At 48.6% G+C, this 15,437-nt stretch overlaps 1 protein-coding gene across 8 annotated transcripts in view; it reads left to right on the top strand.

Moving 5' to 3' along the window:
- GNB1L (G protein subunit beta 1 like) overlaps positions 1–8,996 on the top strand; it is a 110,155-nt gene extending 101,159 nt beyond the window's left edge. For all 8 annotated transcript variants that reach the window (XM_084820384.1, XM_084820383.1, XM_084820387.1 and 5 more), the window contains one exon: positions 4,856–8,996. In XM_084820384.1, coding sequence (XP_084676510.1) covers positions 4,856–5,122 — 267 coding nt within the window. In that variant the 3' untranslated portion in view covers positions 5,123–8,996. The remainder of the gene's footprint in view (positions 1–4,855) is intronic.
- Positions 8,997–15,437: the final 6,441 nt, after the last annotated feature.

The raw sequence follows: 15,437 nt of genomic DNA on the forward strand, positions 1-15,437 counted from the left end.
AACAGAATGCTGGACTAAACGGACTCTTGGACTGATCCAGCATGGCTCCTCTTATCTTCTTATACATATGTAGTAAACCAGGGTCTCCAACCTCTTTGGGTCAGTGGGCACATTTGACACTTTGAGAGTGTGTCATGGGCATTTTAACAAAATGGCTACCATGGGGGGGGCATTTGCCTATCCATAAACAGGCAGCCATAGTGGGCATGGCCACTCACAAAACACTCATTTCTCAGAAGGCAAACTGGTGAGACTGAAAGAAAAATAACTTGCCCCAGAACCAAGGAAGAACCATTTTTTTTCCAATGGCTTCAAAATTTCCAGAAATTGTACATCTCTAATTTTCCATCAGAACTCAGTCGACCCTCCTGCCCACTCTTTGTCTTGCAACCAGTGTAATCATGGCATCTAAATCAGCCCAATTGTGAGATGGTGGATAGCCCTGTCTCCTAGGTGACAAATTTGGGGCACTGTTTAGAGGCAAGAAATGTTGTCCAAAATACAGACAGCAAGTTTGGGAAATGGTAGCCAACATTAGCAACAGCCACATTTCTAAAAATTGGAAACTTGTAGTATGGAAATTTATCTTTAGGTTGAATCTTCCAGTTTGGGATTTGTTAATCATTTCTTTCTGATCTATGTTTTATTTGTTCAACTTTACTTTGGTAATATATGGGGGGGGGGGCATTCTGTTGAATTCTGATGACCTAGGGTTATGAACAATAAAACGGAACTGAACATTCTCAACCCAACCTATCACCTGCACATAAATCGAGACCCAGTGTCATCGCTTCTCCACCACGTTAAAAATGTACTTTTTTGTTAGGGTGCAACAACCCCTCCTTTGTATATGAAACGCTGCATGGGTTGTATACGCAAAGAATTGGAAATCACAAATGAGACCTAGAAAGACTGAGCTGACTAATAAGATTTGGGAGTTGCTTAGTTTGATGAAGTTAAGGTGCAATCTTATGCATGTTTAGGCAGAGAAAAGGCCTACAGCTCCCAGCATTCCCCAGCCAGCAAAACCTGCATAAGGGTTGCTCCCTTACTGGCTTACCAGAAGTTCAACTCTCAAGGAAAGGGTGAGATATTTGGAAACCTTTTATTCGCAGATGAAGAAGTACTGTGTCAAGTATTGATTTTGTTTATTTAAAATTTATTTGAAAGTCATTCCTTTGTTTTCCTTGTGATATTCTGATCACACGCACGCACGATTTAAAAGAAATATTGTCTGAAGTAAGGCACACTTTGCCCCTGATGCTCACTGGCTCCAGACCTCAACCTGTGAGTGAGCGGGGGCACACTGCGAGGATATTATGTATATATTTATTTATAGAAGCATTTCCAGCTTACCTTTTAAATTCAAAATTGCTGACAAGCTATTAAATTACAGTAATAATATCATGAAACAATTGTAAAGATACTCAAATCAATGAGCAGCCAGGTAGAACTGCAGTAAAATGAATTTTAAAGAAGAATAGAGCAAAGTTAAAACTATGGACAGCAATCCTTTTTTTTTCCCCGAGTGCTCGTCCTTGTGTAGCCAAAACAGCAGCATGCATGCACAAGAAGGTGGTATCGAGAGTTTTGGAGGAACCCCCAGGTTTGCAGAAGTACAAAAGATCTTTACGGGAAAAACCCTAAAAGGCAACAATAACCCCCCCCACACACACACACACACACACTCAAATGCAAAGTAGCTAATGAGGCTTGAGTATGCTGAGTGGCCATGGAATTGCTGGTGGTTGGTTGACCAGGGGGCAGAAAACGTGTGTGTGTGTGTATGTGTGTGTGTGTGTGTGTATAAATGGAATGGAGTTTCCTGGAGGAGGTTATGGCTGGCTGGAACCCTGTACAGGGGCAGTCCACAGTGCAACATTGTGCTGCGGGTTCCACTTGTTTTATTTAGGTTTTGCACAAGAAGCCAGTAATTCCAAACCCCATGACAACTGTTTCTCCCTGCCAACCCCCCTGCCCCATGCACACACCTTGCAACCTTTATTTTCTTCCTACCTGTTAGTTGGAGCTTTTTTATTTTACTGCTGTGTGAAGGAAGAAAAAGAGAGAAGTGGTGGGGGCGGGGGAAGGATGGCAGAGGAGAAGGCATTTCTGGCACTCGCTTTCCTTTGCTTCCATGCATCCGTGCCAAACGGTGTCAGATTTATCCGGAATGTTTGTCTTATTTCTTGCCTTTTCTTTGACCACAAGAATTAATCATTCTCCCATCCTTTGCCAGTGATGTAACGGAGCCAGGGTTCACCAGGTAAAAATACTGGGACTTTTTTATTAGCAGGGACAATGACATCGTCTGAGGGCCCCCCTCCACCGAATTCCCTCTGAGCTTAGCTGGAATCCTCGCAGTAGCTGGGGGGGGGGGGGATGAAGTTTCCTTGCAACAATATATTGCTTCTTGTTGCAGTGCGAAGTATTTTGGGATGGCTTGGTCTTGAATGGTCAATTAAGACCCATTAGATTTACAAAAGCCTGCTTCTGGTAGGGACGAAAATTGCTAGAACTGGTTTGTTGATATGGATAAACACAGCTACATTCAGGGCCAGAAATATTGGAACAAGGATAACTGTTTTGGCAGTTGGCCTCTCTACACCACCACACTGAAGTTGAAAGGAAACTCACCCAGATGGGAGCGAAGTCAGGACTTTCAGCTGTAATTCAAGGGGGTTGACAAAAGTGGGGCACTAACCAGTCAGGAAGTACAGCCAGTGGCATACACACACTCCCATCGTTGGTGGCTTGTAAGCAATGGAACGAATGGCTGACAAGCAGCTATATGGCCAGGTGTGGCCTGTTTCCTGGGTACCCCAACCAATCAAGCAGATCAAAGGCCTGGAGGTGGTTCTGAGTGTTATATTTGCATTTGGTAGCTGTTCACTGGAACTCCCAACATGAGGTCCAAAGAGGTGTCCATGCAAGTGAAGGAGGCCATCATTAGGCTGAGGAAACAAAATAAACCGATCAGAGAGATAGCAAAAACATTGGGAGTGGCCAACACAACAGCTGGGAACATCCTGAAAAAGAAGGAATTAACTGGCAAACTCAGCAACAGCAAAAGGCCTGGAAGACCATGGAAGACAACTCAAGTGGATGACCACAGAATTCTGCTCATGGTGAAGAGGAACCCTTTCACAACATCTGGCCAGGTCAAGAACTCTCTTGCGGTGGTAGCATGTCATTATCAACATCTACAGTCAAGAGATGGCTTTATGAATGTAAATACAGAGGCTTCACAACAAGGTGCAAACCACTGGTAATGCTCAAGAACAGGCAGGTCAAGTTAGCCTTTGCCAGCAAACACCTAAAAATGCCTGCCCGGTTCTGGAATAAGATTCTTTGGACTGATGAAACCAAGATTAACTTGTACCACAATGATGGGAAGAGAAAAGTATGGAGAAGGAATGGAATAGCTCATGATCCAAAGCATACCACATCACCTGTCAAACATGGTGGAGGCAGTGTTATGGCATGGGCATGTATGGCTGCCAATGGAACCAGGTCACTGGTGTTTATTGATGACCTGACTGCTGATCAAAGCAGCAGGATGAATTCTGAAGTGTATAGGGCTATACTTTCTGCTCAGATTCAGCCGAATGCTGCCAAACTGATAGGACATAGCTTCATATTGCAGATGCATAATGACCCAAAACATACAGCAAAAGCTACCCAAGAGTTTCTGAAGGCAAAGAAGTGGGATGTTCTTCAATGGCCAAGTCAATCACCTGATCTCCACCCAGTAGGGCATGCTTTTCACTTACTGAAGACAAGACTGAAGGCAGAAAGACCCACAAACAAGCAGCAGCTGAAGGCAGCTGCAGTGAAGGCCTGGCAAAGCATCTCAAGGGAGGAAACGCAGCATTTGGTCATGTCCATGGGTTCCAGACTTCAGGCAGTCATTGACTGCAAAGGATTTTCATCCAGGTATTAAAGGCGATCCTTAAGTTTGAAATGATGTTGGTTTGTTTCATTACTTACGAGCCACCAACGATGGGTGTGTGTGTATGCCACTGGCTGTCCTTCCTGAATGGTTACTGCCCCACTTTTGTCAAACCCCTTGAATTACAGCTCAAAGTCCTGGCTTTGCTCCCATCTGGGTGTGTTTCCTTTCAACTTCAATGTGGTGATGTACAGAGGCCAACTGCCAAAACAGCTATCCTTGTTCCAATATTTCTGGCCCTGACTGTACATGATTTTTTTTTCTCTCCTTGGGAGTGTGGCCATGGGGACTGTCACGATGAGCGCCTGAACTTCAAAATTTGCCCTGCACTGCACTGGCTGCCTATTTTCTACAGGGCCAGGTTTAAGGTTTTCATACTAGTGTATAAAGCCCTAAACAACCTGGGACCAGGATACCTGAGAGAGCGCCTTCTCCCCTCTCAACCTGCCCGGTCACTGAGGTCATCAGAGGGCACGCTCCTGGTGGTTCCTCACGGACTTATGGCCCAATTGGAGCCCACCCAGAGAAGAGCCTTCAGTGTGGCGGCCCCTTTTCTATGGAACTCCCTGCCTCTGGAGGTCAGGCAGGCACCAACACTGTGTTGTTTCTGGTTCCTTCTGAAAACATCTTTATTCCAGGAAGCCTTCCTTGACTGACCAGCCATGATTTTATCAGAATTCTGATTCTTTAAATAAAAATATAATAATAGTAATAATTATTATTTTTAACATGGAGTTTTATTCTTTTATCTTATCTTGTACCTTTGATTGTTCACCACTCCAGAATCTGTCTAGATGTGGAGCAGTATATACATATTGTAAATAAAATAAAGAAATAAAATTTACTGCTACCGTTCCCCGCTCTGCATACCATCTTACGCTGTTCATTGCTTTTCTTCCTCAGCTTCAACAAACATACCAACTCACCAACCCTGGGATCGCCGAGGTGGTCCTCCGCCAGGACAAGAAGCTCTTGGCCACTGCCGGCTGGGATCACCGCATCCGCCTCTTTGGCTGGAAGAAACTCAAGCCCTTAGCTGTGCTGGACTACCACGCGGCGGCGGTCCATTGCGTTGCCTTCTCAGACCATGCCCAGCCAAGCGAGAGAGTGATGGCAGCTGGCTCCAAAGATCACCGCATCAGTGTCTGGTCTGTATATAGCCCGACGTGAAAGGCAGCTGGAAAGGAAAGTGGCACAAGACAGACCAACGGTTGCAATTCAGGACTGAAAGGCAAGCAAGGCCAAGGTGAGGGGGAACCAGCAGCTCTCATACGAATGCACCTGGCACCTGGAAAATCTTGAACTGGAAAGGGAGGATCAATTCCAAGACAAGCTGCAGCCTAGCTACAGATGGACGAATGTCCATTTTGGTATCTCTCTGTTTCTCATTTTTTTCCAATATTAAGTTCAGTTGGTCTCAAAATTCGCAAATTCCTCCAATCTTAAACTTAGTTCCTGCCGAACATTGAGAAGTTTTTGTTTTGTTTGAAGTTTGCATGAAAGTTCGTAAGCATTTTTGTCCGCATTTCTTCTAATACATGTGTTTTTGCATGCAGTTTTGCCCCCTGAAATTGCACCCCATTTTCCTACTATAATGCATTTTTAGTGTTATTTCCCCTAATATATGCATTTTTGCATGCATTCTTTGGTTGGGGGGCTCCAGTGTCAAATTCGGAGAAGTGCAAATTTTGAAGGATAACAGTTCCGGTTTGTACAGTGGTTCAAAAGTGCAAAATTAAGCAAGTTTGCATTGAAATGTGAACTGAATGACTTTTGCCCCCGTCCCTAGTATCAGCACTAGGTTTTGTGAACCACTGAGCAAGATGCCCGTCATCAGGCCTTCTTTTCCCCCACTGTTGTTCACTAACTCTCCCTCTGCAACCCAGAGGGAAAAGCCAACAAGGAGCTGGTGGCACCCGCCCCCATAATACTTGCCAGTAGTGGGCCCCCTGCCTAGGCCTGGGGCCTCAGCAGCTGCCCAACAATGCTGATCCCTGATGCCAGCCCTGACACATCCCTGGGGGCAAGCCCCATTCAACACAGTGGGACTCCGTCTGAGCAAAGATGTTTAGAATTGTGCTGCAAAAGGAGCATCCATAAAATTGGGCATTTTTCAGGATTTTGCTACAGACCTGCTGTTGCAAGGAGCTGATCTTCCTCACCCATGCCACTATGAAGGAGTGAGGGACTTCAGATTATGGGATGGTTGCAGACTTGGCCATACTTAGAGTGGATCCATTGAAATCAGTGGGACTCGAGTCCATCCTGCCTAACCTGAGTTCCATTATTTCAGTGGGTCTACTCTTAAGTCAACATCCAACTCAATGTGTTGGGATCCAGTCTAAATTAATCACGGTGTAGTCCCATTGAAATCAAGGGGGAGTGCTGACTAACTGAACTTCAGTGGATTTCAGGGGGATTAAAGCATGGCTAACTAACTTTGGATCCAACCTAAAGTCTTGGAGGGTGAGATTGATGAGACCATAACACCATAAGAAGAGCCCTGCTGGATCAAGCCAAGGGTCCGTCTAGCCCAGCATTCTGTTCACACAGAGGCCAACCAGCTGCCCATGGGAAACCCACAAGCAGGACACTAGTACAACAGCACCCTCCTGCCCAAGTTCCCCAGCAACTGTACATAGGCTCATTGCCTATGGTATTGGAGGCAGCACATAGCCATCAGGACTAGTAGCCTTTTCCTCCAGGAATTTGTCTATCCCCCTTTCAAAGCCATCCACATTGGTGGCCATCACTACCACCAATATATTCCAGAAAATATCTACACAAAACATTCCTGGGTAACATTTAACCCCACTTCACCCCTCCCTATACAGTCTTTAATTTGTTCACACTCCCATCAGGTTTTCAGACTTAAAATCAGCAGCCCAGAATGTGGCAAGGCACAGCTGCTGGCATTTGTGAATTTCATTGTCTCTTGTCACCCCGAGCTTTGCAATTAACCAGGAGAAAGGGGCGGGTGGGATAGAAGCCTGTGCCCATGCGACAGCCTCTGCTCATAACGCTGTGTCGGACGGTTTCAGAGCCACCGTTAAACCCCCCTGTAGGCCAACCAGCATGAGGATTTAACTCAATGAAGTTAATGCTTCCTCCTAGGAGACCTTTGAGGATGTTTGTCAGTGTGCTGAATTGGGCGTGGTGCCCATCAGCATCTCCCGCAAGAGGAAGAAAAGATCTATGTGCATCTGAAACAGGGCAGCCCACTGGTTTCGATCTTTTTGTTGTTGCCTTAACGATCTGGCATTTCATCTACTCATGGGTTAAAATTTTCAATAATTTTGCACGCCAACAAAACCTCAATATCAGTGCCTTTTTGAGAGAGCCTGAGATGATTGATTGATTGATTGATTGATTGATTGCATTTCTATCCCGCCTTTTTTCCTCTTGCAAGGAACCCAAGGTGGCTTACATTATCCTCCTCCTCTCCATTTTATCCTCACAACAACAACCCTGTGAGGTAGGTTGGGCTGAGAGTGTGTGACTGGCCCAAAGTCACCCAGTGAGCTTCCATGGCCAAGTGGGGACTAGAACCTGGATCTCCCAGCTCCCAGTCCAACACTCTTGCCACTACACCACACTGGCTCTTGACAATTTAATAAACAAAACTGACTGTTCATTGTTGGAAGGGTCGTCGTTTTAATACTGTTTCCCCCCTGGGTATTAGTCTTCCCCAGCCTGGTGCCTTCCAGATACTCTGCACTTCAACTCCCATCGGCCCCCAGTCAGCATGGCCAATGGTCGGGAACGCTAGAAGTTGTAGTCCAAAGCATCTGGAGGGCGCTAGATTGGGGAAGGCTGCAGTATATCGTCTAACGGTAATAAAAGAAGTGTGCATGTAATTCTCAGAACCACCCATTCAAATTGGCCCTGGCGACTAAAGCTATTGACGAATCTTTTGTTCTTTACTAAAAATATTTTTGTACTGGCTTTCACCTTAGGATACTAGGGGAGTATACAAAACGTATACAATAAACATACATTTCTTCATTTATATATTGTATAAAATCTATACAATACACAACAAACACGCTATCAACCACAGCAATACAAGGCAGAGAATACATAAACTATACAACTCAGGTCAAGACTAGGCAGGAAATACGTGAAATTGACAGCTAACATCAGCTAGCTTAATAGGCGCAATCCTATGCATGTTTAGACAGAGAAAAGGCCTATAATTCCCAGCATGCCCAACCAGCCATGTGCCCTAAGCCAATTTAAAATGCCTGGGGCAAACAAATGGTGCCAGAAAAGCACATTAACACTGGTGCCAGTTGCACCTCCATCTGTGATGCATGAAATGTAACCCAGTTGGGTGGTTACCAGAGCATGAACTACTGTGGCCAAACTATCCCCGTCGCCAAAGGGTCATACCTGGTGAACCAGACATAGCCAGTAAAAGATGGTGCTAGCCCCCAAGCCCACCTGGGCCGCAGGTAGCAAGATTGGATCAAGGAGCACCCCAGTCTGCCATCTCAAAGGGTGTGCAATCCCATCTAGAACAGGCCGTACACCCAGTTCCCAGACATACTGGGCCACAGGAACCAGTCCGTACACCCGGGCCGTACACCCCGTTCCCAGGTATGCGGGGCTACAGGAACCAGTCCGTACACCCAGGCCATACACCCCATTCCCAGGCATGTAGGGCTATAGGAACCAGCCCATACACCCGAGCCGTACACCCAGTTCCCAGGCATGTAGGGCTACAGGAACCAGTCCGTACACCCGGTTCCCAGGCATGTAGGGCTATAGGAACCAGCCCGTACACCCGGGCCGTACACCCCGTTCCCAGGCATGCGGGGCTACAGGAACCAGTCCGTACACCCCGTTCCCAGGCATGCGGGGCTACAGGAACCAGTCCGTACACCCAGGCCGTACACCCCGTTCCCAGGCATGTAGGGCTATAGGAACCAGCCCATACACCCGGGCCGTACACCCCGTTCCCAGGCATGTAGGGCTATAGAAACCAGCCCGTACATCCGGGCCGTACACTCCGTTCCCAGGCATGTAGGGCTACAGGAACCAGGCCGTACACCCGGGCCGTACACCCCGTTCCCAGGCATGTAGGGCTATAGGAACCAGCCCATACACCCGGGCCGTACACCCCGTTCCCAGGCATGCGGGGCTACAGGAACCAGTCCGTACACCTGGGCCGTACACCCCATTCCCAGGCATGCGGGGCTACAGGAACCCGTCCGTACATCCGGGCCGTACACCCCGTTCCCAGGCATGCGGGGCTACAGGAACCAATGGTCCGACTCAATATAAGGTAGTTTCCTATGTTCCTGCCTTCAGGAAAGATATCTGGAATCCAGGCAAGGCCGAGGGATTCAGCATCCGATTATTGGCCCTCATCAGTGAATCCAGCGCTTGCCCAGCCTCACCTGACTGGGATGACATGGAGAAAAAGAGCTGAGCATCCCCAGATGGTCAGGCCCCTTCCCACCAATCAGTTGGTGGCTCTTCCATGCAGTCCCCCCCCCCATTCTAAAAGGTTGAAATGCCTCTCTTCCGGCTCAGGCAGCAGCAGTAGTAAGAGCCTTAAGCTCAAATATGTTGGTCTTTCGGGTATTTTGGCCTCACCGCTTCTGTCTTTTGCCCTTCCCTTTCTGCATCTGGCTCCACCCACCCGCGGGAGCGTCTCTCCAACAGAATTTGGCCCACAGGCTGAAAGTGGTTCTGCACCTCTGCTCTACAGCAGGGCTGGGGAATCCACAGCCCTCCAGCTGTTGTCAGAGTGCAACCCCCATCATTACTGGCCATGGGCCATGCTGGCTGGGGCTAATGGGGGCTGGAGTCCAACGACAGGCAGTGGGCCCCAGATTCCTCAGCCCTGCTCTAAGGGGAAGGAGCCCCCCAAACCAGGGAAGCACAGCTTAGGGGCAGAGCAGCTGCTCTGCATGCAAAAGGTCCCAGGTGCGATCCCTGCCTTCTCCTGTATGCAAATATAGGGAACAGGGGATGGGAAAGACGGCCCTTCTCCGCCTCGGAGCCACTGCCAGTCAGAGGACACAGGGCCAGGCAAGATGAGCAAACAGAGTGACCCGGTGTCAAGTTGATCCCCAGGCGCCTTTCCCAAAGGAGAGATGTGAATTTAACTCGGCGCTAATTTACCACCAATTCCCCATGGACGCAGTTTGCAGGCATGACGTGCAGCGCTCAAAACACTCCCCCATTTTCGCTCTGGCCGAACTGCAGGCATTGCTTGTACCTGAAGCCGAAGACGCTGCAACAGCAGCGATGACAGCTAAATTGCAGCACAGAGGCCGGCCGCCCAACAAGGGGACGGCCGTGATCCTGCGATGAAGGGAAAGGGGCGAACACATTCCTCAACTGATCGATATAAATCTCGAGCACTCGCCTTGGTCCACCAATTACATGGGATATTTATCACAGCCGAAAGGGGCGCTGATCTCTGACCCCCCCGACATTTCCTGCAAATGAATCAATTAGTTCCAAAGCCCGGCGCGATGGCGAGAAGTTCTCGCTTTGAGACATCGAAGGGCTGTGAATTTCACTTGCATGGAGGACTAGTAGCTGCTGTGAAAGGTGTGCCTCTCGAGCAAGCAAAGATGGGAAAGTGCAGGAGGAGCGGGTGACAGTGGTGGTGAGGAAGTAGACTCACGGGGGGAGGGGTTCATGGAGGGTGTCTTGGAGCCAGCCCCTCCAGGGCTTGGCGGGTGGCGAGGGCAGCAGAAGCAGTCTCAGTTTTATTCCTCTGGCCATACTGGTGCTATGATTTCAGTGAGTCTAAAACGCAAATCTGCCCATGGTCAGAGTTTTGTTTTTAATCTCGAAGTGGGTGAACAGCTTTGTTGTTCTAATATGTCAAAAATGCCGAAGCCATTTTAAAGCATGGAATGGCAGCTGGAGGGAGGAAGAGGGATGTGTTCTGTGTGTTTCACAACTGAAGCAATGCCCATGGGCCATCGAAAGGAGAACCCCGTAAGACCATGATGCCTAGGGTCTAAAATTACCTACCTACACCACTGGGAGCTCCAGGGAGCTCTTGTCAGTGGGCCCCTGCTGGGATGTGGGCCCTGGGCAGGTGCCCGGCCATGCCTGTCTTTGATGCTGGCCCTGCTGGAGAACATCCCAGTGCAGGAGCAAACTCGATACCTCCTTCCTCCACCTCCTTCTGAAATTTACAATGCAACCCTACATCCCTTTGGAAGACATCCGTGGGGCTATAGCAGGGGTAGGTGCCCTGGTGCCTTTTTGGACTACCATGCCCATTATCCCTAACTGGATGGGGCTGATCAGAGTTGTAGTCCAAAACATCTGGAGGACACCAGACGGCCCATCCCTGGGCTATTAGAGCTTGCAGATCTTCCTCGAGGAAGGCAGGGCTCTCTGCTGCTGTCACTACCCCACCAATGGTATGGCATTCTGGGGGACGGGGGGATCAGGAGAGACTTTGGATCAGCCAGATCCAAAGCTCCCTCATTCCCCGAACATGCCCCTGGATCAGGAGGGGGGAACTCCACCAGTCCTGGAACTGGCCTGGTGAATTTCCCTCCCATTGTAAAAGATAAACCTTTTAGACTAATCTTTTAAACTCGTATAGTTCAGTTATGTTCCTTCCATGTTAATGCATAGATGTTTTTATTACAGTTTGGGGCATGGGGGCGGGGACAGTGAAAAACTCGCACGGTTTCCAACAAAAACTCCAAATCCACAGTTACCTGATTAGTTACCTAATGTGTGGTCAATCCGAGAACATTTACAACCATTACATCCAACACAGATGCAGAAAAACCTGTTTGGACACCTCCAGACATCTCTGCATTTTGAGATTTGTCGGAAACGCTGGCATCCTGAAGTTGTTTTCCTTTACATTTGGGGTTATTTTGCTTAAAATGCAATATAGTTTTATGCTAGCGATCCGGTTAAAGCATTCCTGCAGTCCAACTTGCCATTGGCACTTGGGTTTTTTCTTTTTCCATGAATACCAATCACAGAAATGGTGCTTTGCTCCAGCTGTTAGAAGTCAGACATGCAGGGTTATTGACCTGTTTCCGGCAGGAGTGTAATGGCCTGCGGTTGAGCACACGAAGCTCTCTTCACTGAACTCAGACCACTGGTCCATCCTGCCTGGCCCTCCTGCAAAGACGATGGGGAACAGCCAACATAAGTCCTATGTAGAGTAGACCCACTGAATTGAATGAGTCTTATGTTAGTCAAGACCAGCTTAAGCCCCATTCATTTCAGTGGGTCAACTCTAAAGACTTAGGTTGGATTTTACCCTAAACCTCTCCATCGGGGAATCAAACCACAGTCTCCCACATGAGAGATGTAGCTACCCCACCCCACACACGGAGGATACCAACAAGGAAGAGCTATTTATAAATGATACCTCCCCACCCCCACGTCCCAGTGCACTCGGCTCTGTCCGCCAAGTCCTTGCCACCACTCCCACTGCCCTCCAGCAACCGCCGCCTGGCCCAGCCACTTCACTCTTCCTCCGGCCCTCTATCCCCCACCTCCAATCTGAAGTGGCGTAGCCTTGTCCACCATCTCAGGATTTGATCATCCCATTTTGCTGGCCAAGGAAACAGGCTGTTGAGGAAGAAAAGGCATTTTCCAGCCCATCTAGCAGAAGCTTTGGGAAGGGGGAGGGAAGATGGCTGGGGATAGCTCATAGCCCCACATCCCTAGCCCCTTCCCCCGGGAATGCCCCCTTTCACCCCCACGAGCTCATGTTTGTGAGCTCATAGCGGCAGCTGTCCCGTGGTTCTCTCCGCACTGGCTGTGAGGGGCTGGGGGAGGACCCGGGGAGCACGGGTTCCTGGCTCCAAGCTCGGAGTCCTGCGTCTGAGCTTGGAGCTGGGAAATGCAGGAAATACCCTACATTCCCCAGACACTGTCTAAGGGCCATAGGATCGCTCTCTACGATTAGAAAAAAAATATTTCCCTTGGTTCCACTGGGAGGTTTTTCTAAGCTGCCATGCAGGGGTTGGATTTCCAGGGGATCACAGTTGGGAAGGGAGGGGTTAACCCTCCCTTGCCTGTGCACCGTCCCCCCAATCCCCCCTCTGCATGGCAATCAAGCTTGGGGGGGGGATCATTGATGCCTTTGGGAAGATCGGGCCCCGAGTCCTTTTAATGCCTAGCAACTCCTTTCTCAATATCCCTTTCCTGGGAAGCTACCGCCTGCTCCAGACCCCATCACCGTATATGTGAAGCCCCACTGTGTGTGTGCAGAGTGGGGTGGGGGGAATATATATGATGATGATAAGTTGTAGACACAAAAGCTCTAATATCTCTGGAGGGGTTCTGTAATTTCTATAAAAGCCGAGAAACCTAGCTGCTCTTCTAGCTCACTCAGATTGTTTGATACCTAATAGATCAGTGCTTTTCCCACAGAGCTGAGCCCTACAGCACAGCTGGGATAAAGCAGCGCGCAGTCGTGCCAGCGAGAACATGGCCAGATATATTTCACGCCATTAATCATGTGGGCAAAACCCTTCACAGCGTTAGAATGAGGTTGCTGCAATCCCAGCTCTGGGCTTTTCGTACATTAATGTACCAAAAGCTCCTTGAGGAATAGCACTGGGAGGGAATAAACCCCCCAATCGCTAAAAGCCAGGAAGGCAGACATGCATGTTTGAAGCACAGGGCTCATTTCTCAGGGGTTGGTTTGCAGAGATTACCGTAAAGAGTAAAATATCCGAGGCGAAGGCAACCGAGGGGGTACGGACAAGCCAGTTCACACATTACAAGCAGACACAGTTGCTGCCTTGCTGCCACATGTCTCCTGTGAACACCGTAGTTTGGAAGAGGGAATGCGTCTAATGTGCAGGAAACATGTGCTGGAAACATGCCGAAGATCCTCGGATGGCTACAGCTCCCTGGGATGAACGTTAGACCCATGCTGGGGTCTAGTCCATCTAGGGATGTCAGAGAATTCCGCGACGGATGCCAGTGCATTCGGCTTCCCGAAATCCATCGTGGAATGGCCTGCCCCCCCGCCCCCCGCAGATCCCCCCTGGGACGAGACTTACCTGGGGCGGATGTTCCGGACAGCGGTGGCTCCAGCGGCGGCTTTGGCAGTGGCGGCGGCAGCGGCTGGTCTTTCAGCCGGCTGCCGCCGCCGCCATTTGCAGTCTGTGTCTTTTTCTTTCTTTTTTTCCCCATAAACGTGATAGGCTACATAAAGACTTATGTAGCCTATCACGACTGGGTAAAAAAAAAAAAAAAATGCGTACGCAAATGGCGGCAGCTATGGCCGCTGCCATTTGCGTTCCTTATTTTTCGCCGTTTTTTATTTTTATGAAGGCAATAGCCCCCTTCTGGTGATGCTCCCCAGCAACCAGTATTCAGGTGCACACTGTAATATTTTCAAGTTTATAAAGTGAACTACAGAGACCGAATGACCAGGAACAAACTTTACTTAGTCGTGAGCTGCTACCAAACTATATACAGTCAGGGCCAGAAATATTGCAACAAGGATAACTGTTTTGGCAGTTGGCCTCTGTACATCACCACACTGAAGTTGAAAGGAAACACACCCAGATGGGAGCGAAGGCAGGACTTTGAGCTGCAATTCAAGGGGTGTGACAAAAGTGGGGCACTAATCATTCAGGAAGGACAGCCAGTGGCATACACCCCCCGCCCCCATCGTTGGTGGCTCGTAAGTAATGGAACAAACCAACATCATTTCAAACTTAAGGATCGCCTTTAATACCTGGATGAAAATCCTCTGCAGTCAATGACTGCCTGAAGTCTGGAACCCATGGACATGACCAAATGCTGCGTTTCCTCCCTCGAGATGCTTTGCCAGGCCTTCACTGCAGCTGCCTTCAGCTGCTGCTTGTTTGTGGGTCTTTCTGCCTTCAGTCTTGTCTTCAGTAAGTGAAAAGCATGCCCTATTGGGTGGAGATCAGGTGATTGACTTGGCCATTGAAGAACATCCCACTTCTTTGCCTTCAGAAACTCTTGGGTAGCTTTTGCTGTATGTTTTGGGTCATTATCCATCTGCAATATGAAGCGGTGTCCTATCAGTTTGGCAGCATTTGGCTGAATCTGAGCAGAAAGTATAGCCCTATACACTTCAGAATTCATCCTGCTGCTTTTATCAGCAGTCAGGTCATCAATAAACACCAGTGACCCGGCTCCATTGGCAGCCATACATGCCCATGCCATAACACTGCCTCCACCATGTTTGACAGGTGATGTGGTATGCTTTGGATCATGAGCTGTTCCTTTCCTTCTCCATACTTTTCTCTTCCCATCATTGTGGTACAAGTTAATCTTGGTTTCATCAGTCCAAAGAATCTTATTCCAGAACTGGGCAGGCTTTTTTAGGTGTTTGCTGGCAAAGGCTAATCTGGCCTGCCTGTTCTTGAGCATTACCAGTGGTTTGCACCTTGTTGTGAAGCCTCTGTATTTACATTCATAAAGCCGTCCCTTGACTGTAGATGTTGACAATGACAAGCCTACATCCTCAAGAGCGTTCTTGACCTGG

Source organism: Heloderma suspectum, chromosome 13 (assembly GCF_057233095.1).
Source record: "Heloderma suspectum isolate Gila_16-S chromosome 13, 16-S_ref, whole genome shotgun sequence".
Classification (NCBI taxonomy): domain Eukaryota; kingdom Metazoa; phylum Chordata; class Lepidosauria; order Squamata; family Helodermatidae; genus Heloderma; species Heloderma suspectum.